This window comes from Echinops telfairi, unplaced genomic scaffold (assembly GCF_000313985.2).
Source record: "Echinops telfairi isolate 266 unplaced genomic scaffold, ASM31398v2 ScPeMD7_1;HRSCAF=3_0, whole genome shotgun sequence".
Classification (NCBI taxonomy): Eukaryota; Metazoa; Chordata; class Mammalia; order Afrosoricida; family Tenrecidae; genus Echinops; species Echinops telfairi.
Window position 1 is genome coordinate 71,951,403 of NW_022103896.1, and position 18,488 is coordinate 71,969,890.

Consider the following 18,488-nt stretch of genomic DNA (forward strand, 5'->3'; position numbering starts at 1 on the left):
TCCTCTGAAACATATGAGAGTGAAAGTACAACACCCAAACCTTTGGGACACAGCTAATGCTGTGCTCAGAGGGCAATTTATAGCAAGAAAAGACACACATGGGGGGGACGGGCGGGGAAGGAAAGCCCTGATCAATCCCTTAATGGAACATCTCTAACAATTAGGAAAAGACCAAGAAAATAAACCTGCAGTGCCTTTGAGGAAAGGAAATTTAAAAGTTTAGAGCAAAAATTCAGTGAAACATGAAACATAAAATAGAAGAAACCAAACACACAAAAAGTTGGTTCTTTGAAAGGATTAATAAAATTGAACAGGTGGAAAATCTAAAAGCAGTAAATGCAACTAACATGAAATGAAAAGATAAATGAATGCATAGAGGCCGAAGTTTATTAGTGGTTACCAGGGATGTGACGGAGGGGGCAGGAGGGACTAACAGGGATTGAAACATAATGTTGATTGGGGGAAGGGTTGCACGGTTGATCATTGTCAGTGCCATCAACCAACCGTACACCTATAGCACTTTTCAGAAAAGAAATGAAAGAGGGAAAGTCAACACAGAACTAAAATTTTAAAAAATAAACAAAAGAATAAAATGAAGAACTGTACTTCCACAAATTGCAAAGCATACAAGATTGCTTTGGGACAATCAGAACTTCTAGACTTCTTACCTACGTCTTACTTAGTGTTTTCTATTTTACTTCACTGGTTTCTTGGAGCCCGGCTGGCATAGTGGTTACTAGTTGGGCTGTGATTTACAAGGCCCGACGTTTGAAACCACCAGCTGCTCCTAGGGAGAAATACAGGGCTTTCTGTACCATGAACGGTTACAGTCCGCATCGACTCACTGGCAGGGAGTGAGGTTCTCATATCCATTGCGATGGCTACATAGAACTCACAGGAAAAATTCTTGATTAATGAGTTAATTAAAGAAGCTAACAAGTTGTATGCTATGAGAATACTCAAGATACTTGTTTATGAGGACACGTTTCAAAGTTCTTCCAAGTCTGCTTTGCTGTCGTTGGGTGCTCTCCAGCTGGTTCCAACGCCTAGTGGCCCAATCAATGTACAGCCAACCAGAATCCCAAAGGTGCTGAGCCATCCTCACAGTGGTTCTTCTGTTGGGGCGCATCAATGAAGCCCCCGTGTCCATCTGTCTTGTTGAAGATCTTCCTCTTTTCAATAGTCTGCTACTTCACTGAGCATGATACCTTTCTCCGGGGCTTAGTCTCTCTTCACAACGTGTCCGAAGTCTAACAGATCCTGCTTCTAAGGAGCATTGTGGCTGCACTTCTTCCAAGATATATTTGTTTGTTCTTTAGGCAGTCCATGGTACTTTCACTGTACTTCTTCCAAGATTTGTTTGTTCTTTTGGCAGTCTAGGATTCCTTCAGTATTCTTTGGCAACGCCAATTCATGTTCAGGCTTCCTTATTCAATTTCCAACTTTCACATGCACAGAGGCTGTGATGGGTTTGTGGTGCCAACACGGCACCTGTAAGAAGACATGGGTGGGGTTTAGCCTGTCAATCAGGTCGCAGCTTGATGACCACCTTTGGAGGTGCCACCGAGATAAACGGCTGTCTGGAGGTGGGCCACTCGGTCTCTCTCCCTGGTGTTTGGGCAAGCATGCTGCCTGATCTAGCTGCCCTGCCTCAACACATGTGCTGTGCTACCTGTAGGCCTTGCAGTGCTCTGATCCGCCCAGCCAAGTCCGGTGATGGTGTCACTGTGCAGTGCTGTCCCGTGCCACAGCGCCACCCCACCTTGCTGTGTCTGCTGCCAGTGGGCCGCCTCTACTCATCTTGCCACCATTCCAGATGGCATATCTCCAGCCAGCCACTTCACATTACTACACTGTGAGGCCCCACAGTGTCCTGCTTCACCCCTGGCCTCTGCTACAGCTCACATCTTCATTTTCCCACTGTTTCCTTGGCTTTGGGCTAATGGCCATGTGAGTTGGAAATACTTACAGTATAATTAACTGTCCCACGAAAGTGAGTTGCACTGAGCTCTCTGGACTGCTGTGTGAACTAATTTGCTGTCACATTCCTTTCTGCTTTATAAACTTATCTATCTATCTATTCATAAGTGTCCTGATTTTGCTTCTCTAGAGAACCCTACCTAACACAGAGGCAATAGAAAATGACCATGGTGGGGCACATCTTATTCCTCATACTAACATCTTGGCTTTCAACACTTTAAAGCAGCAGTTCTCAACCTATGGGTTGTGACCTCATTGGGGGTCTCCCAATTTATAGCACTAACAAAATTACAGTTATGAAGTAGCAATGAAAATAATGTTATGGTTGGAGGTCACCACCACATGAGGAACTGTATTAAAGGATCACGGCATTAGGAAGGTTGAGAACCACTGCTTTAAAGCGATCTTGTGCAACAAATTCACCCAATGCAATGCACCATTCGATATCTTGACTGCTGCTTCCACAAGCACTGATTGTGGCTCTTCTGAGCAAGTTGGAATCCTTGACAATTTTAATCTTTTCTCGTTTTATAATAATGGTCCAGTTGTGAGAACTGTGGTCTTCTTTACACTGAGTTGAAATCCATAGTGAAGGCTGCAATCCTTGATCTTCAAATCCCCCTCACTTTCAGCAACCAGGGTTGTGTCATCTATACATTGAAGGTTGTTAATAAGCATTCTTCCAATCCTAATGCCACATTTTTCTTCATATAATCAAGCTTCTGTGATTATTTGCTGAGCATAGAGATGGAATAAATATGGTAAGCGCACACAACCCCGAGGCACATCTTTCCTGATTTTGAACCATGCACTATCCCTTGCTGTGTTCCCACAACTGCCTCTTGATCCATGATCCATGCAAAACCATCCAGGTTCTGCATGAGTACGATGTAGTGTTCGAGGATCCCCATTATTCTCAAGGCCATCCAAAGTTTGTTATGGTTCGCACCGAACACAAGTAAACATCTTTCTGGTATTCTCTGCTTTCGGCCAAGATCAAAGTGGCATCAGCAATGATATATCTTGTTCCACGTCCTCTTTTGAATGTGGCCTGAGTCTATGGTGGCTTCCTCTCGATATGTGCAATTGTTGTTGAATAACTTTCAGCAAAATTTTACTTGCATGTGTTATCAGTGATATTGTTCTATAAGTTGAGCATCTGTTGGGTCACCTTTCTTTGGGATGGGTAAAAACATGGATCACTTCCAGTCAGTTATCTTCCAAACTTCCCGGCACAGAGTGTGCGTCCAGTACTTCATCAGCTTGCTGGAACATTTCAGTTTGCATTCCACCAAATCGGGGAGCCCTGTTTGGGGCTGGTGGTTTCTGTGCAGCTTGGACAGCTTCCCTAAGGACCGCTGACAACCCTGTTCAGATGATATCTCTTAGAATGCATGAAGATCGATTTGTTCTTTTGGTGAAGTGACTCTGTGTATTCTTCCAATCTTTTCTCGATGTTTCAAATAATAGTTCAATATTTTGCTCAATGACTCTTGCGATATTACAACTGAAGGCTTGAAGTTTTCTTGAGGTCTTTGAGTTCTTTCAGTTTAAGATATGCTGAGCATGTTCATCCTTTTTGGTTTTCTAACTCTCAGGCTTTGCACAAAGTATCTTAGATGAAATATGAAACAAGGAACCAATTTTACAATTTTAGAAAATGTCAACACCTCAACAACAGAAAGACAAATGATCAAATTTTTTATCATGAGGACATGAGCACGTATGTCACTAAAGGTGATTTTTAAGTGACCAACAAACACATAAAAGAAATTATCATTATTATTATCCATTGTTGTTGTTGGGTACCATCGAATTGGTTCTGAATCATAGCAACCCTTTGACCAACAGAGCACAACATTGCCCAGTCCTGCTCAATCCTCACAGTTGGTCTTATGCTTGCACCCATTGTCGTAGCCACTGTGTCCACCCAGAACACTGAGGCCTTCCTCTGTTTAGCTGCCCCGCTGCTTTATCAAGTACGGTGTTCTTTTCCAGGGCTGGTCTCTCGACATGTCCAAAGTAGGTGAAACTAAATCTTGCCATCCTTGCCCCTAAGGAGCATCCTGCTGTACTTTACTCAAGACAGATGTGTTTGTTCCTTTGGCAGTCAAAAGTACTTTCAGTATTTTTTGTTGGCACCATAATTCAAATGCATCAATTCTTCTTCAGCCTTCTTTATTTAATATCCAACCTTCACTTGCATATGACAGAAAGAAAAAAAAATCTCACTGAAATAGTGTGGCTTTCAATGCATAGTGACTCTACAGGACAGGTTTCCAAGAGTCTAACACTTTACAGGAGTTTATAGTCTCATCTTCCTCCTTCGGAGTAAATGGTGATAAACATATTAGAAAATACCTTCATCCTCAATGTAACATTGATTTTCAATGCTTCAAAGAGCTCTTGTGTAGAAGATTTACACACTGCAATGACTCTTTGGGTCTCTTGACTGGTGCTTCCACGAGCATTGATGGTGAATCCAATACAAATGAAATCCTTGACAACTTCAATCGTTGCTCCATTTTACATGATGCTACCTATTGATTGGTCCAGTGGTGAGGATTGGGGTTTTCTTTACACTGAGTTGAAATCCATACTGCAGGCTGGAATTCTCGATCTTCATCAGCAAGTGCCTCAAATTCTCCTCACGTTCAGAAAGCAAGGTTGTATCTGCACATTGCAGTTGTTAATAAGACTTCCGCACACCTGATGTCACATTCTTCTTCATAGAATCCAGCTTCTCTGGTTATCCATTAGAGAAACACAAATAAAGACTAAGGAATTATCATCTCACCTGGGAATTAAAAACGAAGTTCAGGAATAGAAAAAACAAAAATTTCTATCAATGATCTGGACTCATTGCTCTGTATGAGCTTAGTGTTCAAACCACTGAACCCATTTATCTCCTTGAAAGTCTTTCTCTTTTCAGCTGACGATCTACTGAGTGTGATGTTCCTCCCCAGGGACCGGCATGTGCAAAATACATGAGACAAGGTCTGCCATCCTAGCTTCTGAGGAACATTCTGGTTGTACTTTTTCCAGCTCCGTTTTGTTTGTTCTTCAAGCATCACATGATATATTCAATATTCTTTGCCAGTGCAGCAGTTCAAATGAATCAGTTCTTCAATCTTCCTAAGTGATTACACAGCATCCACATGCATATAAGGAGAATGAAAATACCAGGGATTGGGTCCACTGTTACTTTAAATGAAAATACCTTGGTCCCCAAAGTGATATCTTTCCTGTTAAACACTTTAAAGCTCTCTGGGCAGAACATTTAAATAATGCAATACAATATCGGATTTATTAATGGCTGTTTCTATGGGTATTGGTTGTGAAGCTACGTAAAAGGAAATCCTTGACAACTTTAACATTTTCTTCGTGTAACATGATGGTGCTTTTGGGTCCAATTATGAGGATTTTTGTTTTTCTTACATTGAGTTGTCAAATTCATACTGAAGACGGTAGTCCCTGATCCTCACCAGTAAGTGTTTCAAGTCTTCTGCCTTTTCAGCAAAGCGAGATTGCGTTCTCTGCATAGCACAGGTTGTTCACCTTCTCCTGTATGAATACTTCATTCTTCTGCTCCAGTGATTCAGTCAGCAGATACCCTGAATAAACATGGCAACAGGAAACAACCTTGACCTACACCTTTCCTGATGTTCAGCCACGCAGTATCCACTTGTGCTGAATGACTGACTGCCTCTCGGTCTGTGAGCACCGTGAAGTCTTTGGGAATCATTGTCCGCAGCACAGACTGTTATGACCCACAGATAGACTTCTGCAAAGTCAATAAGAGAGATGTAAACATCTTTCTCATATTCTCTGCCTTCAGCCAACATTTCTCTGACATCAGGAAGGATATCCCTCCTTCCTACCCTCTTCTCAGTTTGGCTTTAATTTCTAGCAATTCCTTTCAAGGTATAGCTGACACACTTAAAATTATTTTCAGCAAAATTTGGTTTGCATGTGTTATTAGTTACTTTGTTCAATAACTTCCACCTAATTTGGAATGGCCAAAAATATAAATCTTTTTCAGTCAGTTGATGATGTCGATATCTCCCAAATGTATTGGCCTAGGCAACTGAGTCCCTCCGGAGCTATATCCATTGATTGAGACATTTCAACTGCTATTTCATCACTTTATGCAGCTGTGGTTCACCTAAGCCTTCGACGTAGCTTAGAATTCTCTCTTCAGTACTGTCTGTTCTTGGTCATATGCTACCCATCTTGGTTCTGTGTATTTCTTCCAGATATTTTGAATGTTTTATGCATAGTTTCATATTTTGTTCATAGAATCCTTCAGTATTGCAACTTCAAGCTTGTTTGTTGTGATTGAATGAAAAGTAACATCAAAATTCTTTTCCATTCAAAAATTCACATGCATTTTTATTCAAAACATTGATTGCAGTCCCTCGAATGTAACTCCACTCTTTCCACTTCTCCTCTGTATTTACCACTTGTCTTTCTTTCCGATTCCATCCTGCCTTCTGAGCAGTTTGCTTGTTCATCTCACATGACTGATTTCTGTAAGGAGTGCATCCCATTCTGGAGCTATTGCTCACTTTAAAGGTCTCTCTATAGTTTGTCTGAAAGTTGAGCCACTGATTGAAGTTAGGTTCCAGGCCTGAAGAATAGCTAAAGGCCATTGTTTCAAGGTTTAGGGTTTATACTGCTGTCTACTAGAGCAGTAGTTATAACAGGATATTCCTACACATGTAGTTATATATGCTGCAAATGTATCTGTGGGTGCAGTAAGCATAGATAGGGGAGAGTTACAAAAATGTCTTAGCTGTAACCAAATACTTAGAGAGAATGAGTTGCCAAGTCTGGTGACCCAGGAGACATCCAGATAAACTGGCATTTGTCTTATAGTATTGACTGCAGTCAGAATTGATTCAATTTTAGTGAGTTTCTTTTTGAATGTATGCTTTATATACTTCCCCCAAGTACTGTATTAGTTACATCCTACATGTTTTATATGCCATATTCATTTTATATCATGATATGACATTCTAATTTTATTTCATATGGCATTCTAATTTTTAAATTTTGTATTATGTATGAGTTAGGTAGGGGGTTAACATAGCAGACCATCAACTCTGCTTATCAGATAGAGCAGACATCAAGACATGAAAAATATCAATACAACTATAACTATTTTAATGCATATACATCTAACGACACAGCCCCAAACATACAAACTAAGCACTAATATTATTGAAAGGTGAAACAGGCAATTTGACCATGGTGGTTGAGTATTTCCATACCTCACTATTAATAACTGACTGAACACCTACAGATTATGGTACATAAAATCTTAACAACACTAATAACCAAATTAACTTGGCATTTATAATTCACTCCACCCAATTGCAACTGAATATACTTAATTTTCAAGCTACATAGAATATTCTATTCTATAGGATATACCATATGCTAGGCCATAAAAAAGTCTCAATGATTTAGAAGGATTTAAGGAATTTATCCAGCACCAATGAAATTAAATAAATCCACACAAGAATACATTTGGGGGGATATGTGCCATATTGATAAATAAAACAGCCATATATCCAAACGATAAGAAGTCTAAGATTTTTCCCTACTTGCAAGCTAAGAAGTTTGCCTACAATAGTTTCATGGGTGCTAGCAGAGAACAGCAGACCCCTAAAGCAGTTCATGACAAAAATAGCACTAATCATTTTTAAGTCAGCTTCTAAAGCCCCAGTTCTAGCAGGTACCATATTAGAGGGCCAGGGGACATACAATTTCATGCAGAGAGCTTCATGGCAAGAGAGGAAACTGGGGGTTAGGAGACATGAATCTTTTATAATGGGTGGTAAGAATGGATGCCCACTGCTATGGGGTAATACAATATCTCTACCTTCCAAAGTTGTTCATGATACAAGCACGCTTTAAAAAGTAGACCAGAACAAAGGCAATCAAATCCCCTCCTGGGAAGATCCACAGGGGTATGAGAGTTCTATGACAAAGTGCCTCTCCACACAAACTTCTAAATAAATAATGGAACAACTGGACCACAGAGGAAACGGGAGCTTTAGTTTTGAGATGGAATGGAATGGAGAGAGCAAGGTGTGCAAATCACGGGCTGCAACAAAAGTAGTGGATGGAGCAAATCCGGAGCTTTTAACACTTCGTAGTGAGGCAAGAGAAAGGACCTCAACGAATTAACTAAGCTTTCCCAACAGGACACTAGAGAAAGACCCAAGTAAACTCAGAGAAAAGATACACTTACCCATCACTTGCCGACTATCTATTACCATTATTCAGCATTTTGCATTCACGACAACCGTAAAAATCTTTAATTGTCTTAAAGTCAGGTAAGGACCCATGTGTCCTGAACCCCAAGTCCTGGATCCCTCTCTCTCCAATCTTGGATGCAAATACACTCAGAGTGGGGCAGAAAAGCCAGCAGGTGGGATTGGGCCATTCATCTGCACGTATGCTTTATGACATTCTTGAATCGGAGTTGAGCCCACAAACTTTATCAGAGGTAGGTAAAGTGATTGCCCACCACTTTATCAGAGGTAGGACTTCAATTCAGGAGGCCGTGAGAAGGCAACAGAGAGCCCAGTTTTGGACATGCAGCAGTCACTGCTACTTAGACCCTGCCATCCACTGTTTGCTCATTTGGGGCACTGGGGCCAAAGAGCAGTAGTTCTGAGTCTGTACATATTTTCATGGTGAGTAATAACTAAATGCGGGTAGAGGAGGTGTAGCTTCCCTCCTGGCTGTAAATCTAAGCCAGATCAGCAATTCTGTGGTTTTAAACATCACATTCTGACTCAAAATACAGAAATCAGGGCATGGAGACAAGCGAGCTGGTAAGAGAAGTTGTAGAGCCATTGGGCCACCTCTGAAATGACACTTGTAGCCTAAACACAATTGCCCCATAACAACCTGGATTTTGGAACCTAAGGGAGGTGTGGGTGTATAATAAATATATGGTTGGAGACCAATGAAACAGATAACAGATCATCTTTAGGGGGTGAAAAAAGTCTACAAAATCCAATTTGGGTCGTAGAAAAGGTCAAAAAAATTGACAGTGCTTAAGTTAGACTGATCAAAAATGGAAAAATAGGAAAATGATAACATCAGGAAAGAATGAACATCATTGCCAACACTCCCGAGATTAAAATGATTATAAGAAAATTCAAAAAGCAACCTAATGCCAACAAACTGTACAACTTGGATAGAACTGCCAAATTCCGATAGACACGGATTGCCTAGCATGACATAAATCACCTAAACTCATTCAGAAAAATTAGAAAAGCCAAATAATATACAACAATTTAAAATTGTGAATTGGTGAAAACACTTTAACCAAAAATAGGCCTTTAAGTCTTCCTAAGGGGCTGATTAAGGGTTTATTTCTTTGTTTAAAGTTTAAGATTATTTCAAGGCAACCGTTTCAGGGTTTCATCTGGCCTTCCAGAATACCTCTATTCCATGAAAACCAGCTCGTTGAGCCTTCTTAGGAATCCTGGTCATGTAGCGGGTGAACTGGGCTGCTACCTGGAAGCTCAGGAGTTCAAACCATCAGCCACTCTGAAGGAGAAGATGAACCTTTCTACTGCCCCAAAAGATTTACATTCTTGGAAACCCAAGGAGCACTGTCCAAAAGGGTCACTATGAAGCAGAATTGACTTGCTATCATTGAGTTTGAAAAGTCCTCTTAAAACTAGCTATTAATTAGTAAAGAATATCTTCTTTGAGCATTATACTTTTACCTATATGGTACCAAATTGACAAGAGCAAATGGAAAAATTATATAGGAAATTTAGGGGTTAGTGAGTTTGTATGACTTTCCAAACCAAAGCCATTGCCATTGAATCAAGGTTGATTCATAGCAACCTTTACAGGACAGAGTAGAACTGCCCCCAGGGGTTTCACGAGACCGTCACTGTTGATGGGGATAGAAAGCCCCTTCTCTCTCCCTTGGAGCAGCTGACTGCTGACTTTCCCCCATCACGGCCAGATCCGTAAAGACTCTGCCTCCAGAGGGCCTTAGGTGTTCATTAGGCAGGGACAACTCAGAAGGGGGGGTGGGGGAAGAGTTACTCAACTCAAAATATGGAATCCATATCACTTGTTGGTATTCTCAAAAATAACAATTAAAGCACGCGACTTTTTCAATGTATTTACAATTTCAAAAATGAAAACCAGTAAGAACAAGTAGTGGCAAAATCCTAGAGAAGCTAGAAGTCTCGCACATTTCTAATGGACTTAGCCTAATTGCATTGGCAAACCATTTGACAGTTTTTTAATACGTTAAATATAAATTCACAGTATGACCCATCAATTCAACTCTCTACTCGAGATTTACAAATAAATGTTCATAGCCATCTTATTTATTCCGTTCATTAGCAAATAACACTAAAGGTGGCACTGTCACAGAGTGGAATACAAGTCAGCGATAAAAAAGGAATGGAAACCTGACTGATACATGTCCCATAAGCCAAAGAAACCAGGCGCAAAAAAAAAATGACATGGCAGGACGTCCTTTATTTGAAATGTCCAGAAAGGGCAAATCTATCGAGATGGAAAGCACAGCCCTACTTGCCTAGGTCTGAAAGTGGGAGGAGAGATTGCCTGTAGCCAGGCAAGCAGGAAACTTTGGAGGTGGTAGAACGCTCTTCAAACTGGCTTGTGCTGATAGCTCCTTAATTTGCTAGACATTGAATTGTCTGTGTATACGTGAAACATGGTCCCCACTGTCAATCAGACTGTCCAAGGAACTGCCCAAATATGTGTTCATTGGTGCTATTCTAGATAAATTATGAAAACTGCTGTTGACCTACTTATAGCTATCTTTACAGAAGCAAATAAACAAATAAATAAATAAATAAAACCCTAGAGAGTGAGGGAATACAAAAACATCGATAAGCTCTAAGATATAAAAGCAATGAGGAACTCTAGCCTAAGTGTCTTTTCTAACTAGAATACTGTGGGGTCTCACAAATAATCCATAGTCATATGTAAACTTATCCTAACTCTCACTTCTTAAGTTTATCTAAGAACTCTAGTTCCCTAGCCTGGCTATATTTTTTGTTTGTTTTAAAGGTGTACGTAGACCTTTACACCACATTAACGCTATTTCCTGGCTTTTACTGTATCTACCAACAAGTAACAGCATTAAACAAGCATATAAATATATACTTACCAAAAGAAAGGTCCGGATTGTTCTTATTTTGTTAAGCTCAAGAAGCAATTTTTGTGCCTTCTCATGGTTGCTACAATACTCATCATAGATACGAAACTTGTCTTTCTGTGAATTCAAGTAAGAAGAAAAATCTAATCATTATACTACCCATGAAATTGTCATCTCTGTGAGGTTCAAAAAACTTTATTATGTGTTCACTGTTTCAAGACCTATACTGTGTGCAAAATTTTAAATATGTTTATGTTCTCTGGTCTCTGAAGAATAATATCTTTAAATGGAAAGAGATACATAATTATAGTCCAGTTGGATACAGGCAAGGAGTAGCAACACAGGGAATGTACTTGGTACTCAAATTTATCTTGTCAACATGATCCAAATATGGCCTGAAAGGGGAACTGACCCCTGAGGAAGGTCCACAGAGATGAGGAGGTGCCTCCACGATCTACAGGCAGAGAGAGGGAAGAAGGTGACTTTGAGCTGAGGGAAAACACTCGTCAGATCCCAGTGGAACAGAGGGATACAGCACCTGAGACGTCATATGCGGCCATCTGAATTATCAGGAAGAGGGACACTGACAAATCAGAAGCGAATCAAAAGGGGGTAAAGGTGACAAAGACAATCAGATACTTTAGTCAAGAGACTACAAGAGAGCATTTCAGAGAGATCAATGCTAGTTTAAAAAGCAAAGGCATAGTAGCTAGTTTCAAACAGCTGTCTGATTGTAAAGGATTAGCAATCCTATATAGCTCCAAAACACAAAACTTGGACAATTCGGTGTAAATTTCCAGTGCAGTGATAGACAGACTCAAGATTTATAGGCAAATGGACACACACTGAACGTGCTTCATAGTGAAACACAGGAGACGGTTTCAAAAAGGATTTCACTCTCCTGGTCCCTAACTACCTTCCATTCGTTAAGATTTCCCCAGAGTGGTTATGATCACTATTGACCAAAGCAGTGCCCATAAAAGGGGGGAAAACTGATCTCCTGTTAGACAAAGGGTATCCTTGGAGAAAAAATTAAGTGTTATCTTAGATAGATGGTAAAGAATGTACTGAGTCACTTATCTGAAGACCCAGAAGAAAGCAAACTTCAAAGACAGCTTAGCTAAATTCATGGACGACAGATTCATAAAGTGTTACTCTGGAAATGGATGCCAGGGTGCAAAATTCCCCTGTGTAGCCTCTGGACTGAACTAGCACCTACTCCAAGTGGCAGGACATTCCAGGTCTTTCTTTAAAGGGAACAGAATCCAGTTAGTAGACACATCCATGGCTAGCTTACAGCCAAGCTCAAGAAAAATATAGCTTGATCTTCCTATGCCCAAGGGGCTTCTTTCCACTTTTGATACAGGCAGCTTTACAGATTATTTTCCAACTATTAAATGAGCATACACAGATTCCTACATGTATATAGCTTCCTACATACTTAAATACGAATATCTTTATAAAAACTAAATGAAAAAAATTTAAATGTGTGATCTGTGACACTATTCTATAGTACACTTCAAAACAGAACGTTAATTGTGTAGTGCGTTGACAAATAAATGCACTTAAATTGGTATTCTAAAGACTAGCCATCACTGTCATAGTACTCTCAATAGCAGTCATTCTTTTATTTTTATTTTTTGGACTTACCAGATGGCTTTTTACTTTCCATATATATTACATAATCAATTCCATCTAGCATATAAAAAGACATGAAAATAGTCACCCAAGTAGGGATAAGAGATTTGAATTAAATGATATCTGCAAAGGCGTACTGGCTGATTATTCTACACTACTGAGTACAGCCTTCCGCGTAATCATCTATTCCTGAACAGGAATTCAGCTATGGGCCGAAGCGCACCTAAAATCCCTCATTTCGCACACCTATGTGTCTGTCGAAAGAAAACATTCGAAGAGGGTCAGCGCACCATAAAAAGATCATGACTTGCAGCCCCCCCAAAAAATCTTCTGAGTTTGAGGGACCCATAAATATTCACTCATTATAAACAGCCTGAATATTCATTAGAATTCAAAGCTAGATATGACAGAAGGACTAATGTGTTGGGAAAAAGAAAGGGCTGCTTATTCTCCACTGAATAAAATGGATGCTGTGAGGCATTCTTCCACTTCCTGGCTCTAAATAGATTTGCAGTGGCCTTAAAAGGCCCCAGACTATTGGTGTGTCAAGTTTAACTTCTAACGTGAAAGCCCCACACACTGCTATGCCAAAAGCTAAACCTTAACACACAGGGGGACCGAGGTTGTAAGATAATTATAAAATTGTATCTTACGAAGTGTAGAAAGCAGGTCCCAACTTCTTGCTGCGCATTAGGTTCAGGTTGCAAGCATTCTTCGACAACGTTTAAAAATTCTTTATGTACAGCCAGGATGTCTTCAATGTTGGAGAAGAGCATCTGTAAGTGAACGCAGGCATACGTGAGCACTCGAGGGAAGCGAGGGAAAGAAAAGAAATTCCAGGGGAGAATTACCCCCCTCTCCTCTGAAAACAGCATCTGTGGCTTCTGATCCCACCGAGTAGACTCCGACTCCGGACAAAGCCATGTGTGTCAGAGTAGAACTGTGCTCCACAGTTTCCAACAGCTGGCTTTTCCCAAGTAGATCTTTCTGAAAGTGGGCCTTTCTTCCAAAGGGTCTCTGGATGAACCTGAACCTTCAGCTGTCAGTTAGCATGTGAACCGACTGTACCACGCAGGTACCCTCCGTGGTTATCCACTCACATGTGCCCCACCCTCCTCTTACTGCACACGAGTCTAGAACCTGGCTCCCAGGGAAATCCCTAATGGGCCGAGACCAAGCACGGTCGTCCCACCCCCTTTGCCTAAGAAGACTACAGGTAAGACTGTGGGGGCATATTTGATGGGACAATTCAGGAAAAAAGACTTTTGTTGCTCTGAAAGACACCCTAGCATAGGTGGCCCTTTTCTCCCTCTGGAAGGTGCAGAAAGTGGAAGTAAAGCTGGGACAGACTCAGGCTTCAGACCCGAAGGAGCTGGCCCAGAAGCAGAGCTGATTCCCGGACAGGGGATGGAACTGCTACAGAATACCAACCAATCTGCGGAGCCTCACTGAGTCCCCACTTCTGAAACTTCTCTTCTGCCCAGAATTCCTACTACACGAACTAAAGTATCGTCAAGTCAATTTGAGCAACAACATTTCCTTTATTCATGCAAAATGCACCCTAACTAAAAAGTTCCCATTAGGGGAGAATTTGAAAATTATTCACTAATCTGAGTGGGAAAGACATAGCATCCACAAATATCAGATCCCACAAAATCACTAAAAATATGAATATTTCAACAAGTCTATGGGAAGTACCTATTATATTTTCCCATAGACCTTTTAATGCCAATTTTCATATTTTGCTTTTCGTGTAAAAGTAAGTTGGTATGAAAAATAAATATCAATATGAATATTTACATCTGGGATAAATAATAACGATTATTGTGCCATTCATTTTCACTTGTTGTTCTCTTGAAGTGCCTTTGGGTCAGTTACAACGCACAGCGACCCTATGTACAACAGAACAAAACCATGCCTGGTCTGGTACCAGCCCCACAAATGCTGTCTCAGCTCACTGACGGCCGCCGCTGTGTCAATGTAGCTCACTGAGACGGTTCCTCATTTTTGCTGACAATGTCCTTTTCCAGGGACTGGCTTCTTCTGATGACATCTCCAAACGCTCTCGGAAGGCTCACCATCCTGACTTCTGAGGAGGATTTTGGCTTGACTTCTTCCCAAGATAGATTTGCTCAATCTCCTAGCGGTCCACAGTGCTTTCAATATCCGTCAGTGAAACTGTAATTCAAATGCACCAACCCTCCTGCAGACGTCCGTATACAGTGCACAGCGTCCACATGCGCAGCTGTCATATGAGGCTGTTGAAAATAGCCTGGCATGAATCAGGCACATCTTAGCCCTCCAAGTGATGACCTTGTTCTTCAACACTTTAAAGAGGGTTTGTGCAGCAGACTTGCCCAGTGTGGTATGTTCTTTGATTCAGTGACTCCCCTTTCCATGAGGGTTCATTGTAGATCCAAGTAAAATGAAACACTGACAACTTACAGTTTGTTCTTGATCATGGTGTTGTCCATTGGTCCAGCTGTAAGGATTCTGATTTGCTTTACATTGAGTTACAATTCATACTGAAGGCTGTGGTTTTCAAAAAAAATGTTTCATCAGCAAGTGTTTCAAGTCTGCTTTGCTTTCAGCAAACAAAGCTGTGGCCTCTGCATATTCAGATTGTTACAAAGCCTTCCTTCAACCCTGATTCCTTCTTCCTCAGAGAGGCCAGTCTCTCGTCATTCACTCAGCATGCAGATTGCATAAGTAGGGTGCAAGGATACAATCCTGACCCACACTTTCCCTGATTTTAAACCATGCACGTGCAGTATTAACTCCTTCTTTTCTGTATGAACAGCTATGTCTTGGTCTCGGTACAGTTCTCATGACAACATGAAGTGTTCTCGAAGTCCCCTTTTTCAATCAATATTCAAACCATAGTTCATTGTGATATACATCATCTAATGCCTTTGCAAAGTGAATAAAGCAGAACTATAAATATCTTTCTAGTACTTTTTGCTTTCAGCCAAGAGCCATCTGATAGCAACAGTGATATCCCTAGTTCCAAGTACTGTTCTAAATCCAGCTGGAATTTCTGGCAGCTCCATGTCAATGTACTGCTGCAGCCATTGTTGAATGATCTTCTGCAAAATCATACTAGTAGGTGTATTAAGTATATTGTCCAAACATTTTTGCGTCCTGTTGAGTCACTGTTCTTTGGAAAGGGCACAGATATGGGATCTCTTCCGCTCAGTTAACCAGGTAGCTGTCTCCCAGACTTCTTGGCATAGACAAATGACTACTTCTATGGCTTCAACAGCTTTTGAAACATTTCCATTGATAATCCATCAACTCCTGGTACCTTGTTTTTCACTAATGCCTTGAGTGACGCTTGGACTTCTTCCTCCAATACTATTCATTCTTGATCATATGCCACCCCTTGAAATGGTAGAATGTCAATCAATTATCTTTGGTACAGTGACTCTGTGTATTCTTTAATCTTTGTCTAATGCTTCCTGCATAGTTCTATATTTTTCCATAAAATTCTCCAGTATTCCAACGCAAGGCTTGAATTTTAACTCAGCTTATGATACACTGAGCATATTCCTCTCCTTTAGTACCCCAACTCCAGGTCTTTGCACGTTTCATTTAATATTTTACTCTGTCTTTTCAATCTGCCCTTTGAATATTTCTGTTCAGCTGTTTTACTTATTATTTCTTCCATTTGCTTCAGCTAGTCAATAATCAAAAGTACATTTCCAAGACTTTTCTGAATCCACTTTGGTCTTTTCTTGCTTTCTTGTCATTTTAGTGAACTTTTGCTTTCCTCCGGTATGAAGTTCTTAATGTCATCCTACAATTGGCCTTGTTTTCTGTCATTAGTATTCAATCTGTTCTTAAGATGGTCTCTAAATTCATGGAGGATGTAATCAAGGTCAGAATTTGGCTCTTGTTACTTGTTTTATTTTTCTTCAGCTTCAATTCCAACTTGCATATTAGTAATTGCTGTTCTGCTACACAGAAAGATGATGGCCTAGTGTTAGCTGGTTATATTGAACTTCTCCATTATGTCTTTCCATAGATGTAGTCCATTGATTTCTGTATAAACCATCTAGTGAGATTCACATGTATAATCACTGTTGGTGTTGTTGATAATAGGTATTTGCAAGGAGAATATTGTTGGCCTTTCAAAATTATATCATCATTTTTTACTTGTTGTTGTTAACGTTTCAATTTTGCTTGCCAAAAATTGAAAAGAAATTCCATCAACATTTGTTCCTTGATTTAAGCTATATTAAGTGGCATTTCTGCACCAATAGACCATTCAAATCCAGTTTTCTTTCAGTGCTAACAGATATTGGAAATTTTGTTTGCTCACACCTGGCCTTTCTCAGATTTCTCAAGCCATCATTTTCCACATTGGCCAGTTCCCTCCCTTCTCAGAGGCCTAAAGGTTGTTTAAGTCTCAGATTCATTTTCCTCCTCTTTTCAAACATTTCCAAAGCGCTCCACCTCCATTACAAAATATTTTCATCTCATCTATGTCATCCTTTTAGTCACGTGTTTCCCCAAACACGAGTTGCCTATTTTTTTAATTATCACTTACACAAATGACTGGCACAATATTCAAATTGCAAGGAAGACCATCTGAAAGCTTCTGAAGTAACAGCTCACAGTAAAATTGTATCTATCAGAAACTCATGCTTGGGTCAAAGGCAAATTGTACCACTCACCTTCACTGTTTCTTCTGTTACATTTTTGTCAACTTTGGATGCAGCACACTGGTTCATCCTGTGTAAGAATGCCTGCACAAAACAGGAAAGGGCAGTATGAAGTTCACATTGGGTATTTGAATCAGAATCGCTTTATATTAGGAGCAAACTCTGGTGATTGATCAGAACCTTTTGTTTACTGGGAATAAAAGTTTAACAATCCAATTGTTGAGAATAAAAATAATTTGTCATACAACATGAAATCTACTCGGTATTGGTGCTGGGAATTCGTTACCATGTTCTGGCAGAGTGTAAACTTTAGAACCCAGTATATAAGAAAGAAATTCATCTACCAGGATACCAAAAGTATATCATAAGATGTTCTTCTAAGAAAAAATTTCTAAGGCTTGTAAAGTACAAAGGGAGCAAAACAGATTCTTTAAAACAGTACTTCTAATAAAAAAAAATTAAGGGGCCATAAATTCTGAATTTGCATCCTTATAACTGAGAGAGCTGTGTGTGTGTATGGGGGGCGGGGAGGGGGGGGTTGTTGATTTCCATGACTGCTAAGAATCATTTCCAAGATTGACCCCTTCCTGGAAGAATTAGAGAATTTTCTTTTTCTGCTATCCTTTGGTTTGAGGAAGGCAGGATTTGTATTTCAGAGCCTTTCATAGTTCTATTGTTAGGTAATTAAGTTCACTACTATTGTTAACATTTCTATTATTTTAAAGATAGTTTTGTTGGAATGTATGTCCACATGTTATACGATATAATCACTCATCCACATTAAGATCTATGCAATCATCATGACAATAAACTTCAGAACACTTTCTTTTCATACTCATTTTTGTTTATGCCCCATTTCCCCCATCCTCCCCTGCCATGACCCCAGGCAATTATCAATCCAATTGATCTACCTCTCCTGAATTTCATATACAGAAATTTATAAAAAGCACAAACAAAAAGCAAACAAACACACATCGACCAAAAAAACAATGATTAGACAAAACATGGATAAACCTCATAAAAAAAAAACA

The 18,488-nt window shown here is 40.1% G+C and overlaps 1 protein-coding gene across 1 annotated transcript in view; it reads right to left on the reverse strand.

The window, feature by feature from the left end:
• PREX2 (phosphatidylinositol-3,4,5-trisphosphate dependent Rac exchange factor 2) overlaps positions 1-18,488 on the reverse strand; it is a gene marked incomplete at its 5' end in the record, with an annotated part of 339,557 nt that overhangs the window by 240,846 nt on the left and 80,223 nt on the right. Inside the window, 3 exons of the mRNA XM_004697526.4 lie at positions 11,168-11,272; positions 13,447-13,569; positions 17,470-17,541. Of these exons, the coding sequence (XP_004697583.2) occupies positions 11,168-11,272; positions 13,447-13,569; positions 17,470-17,541 (300 nt within the window). The remainder of the gene's footprint in view (positions 1-11,167; positions 11,273-13,446; positions 13,570-17,469; positions 17,542-18,488) is intronic.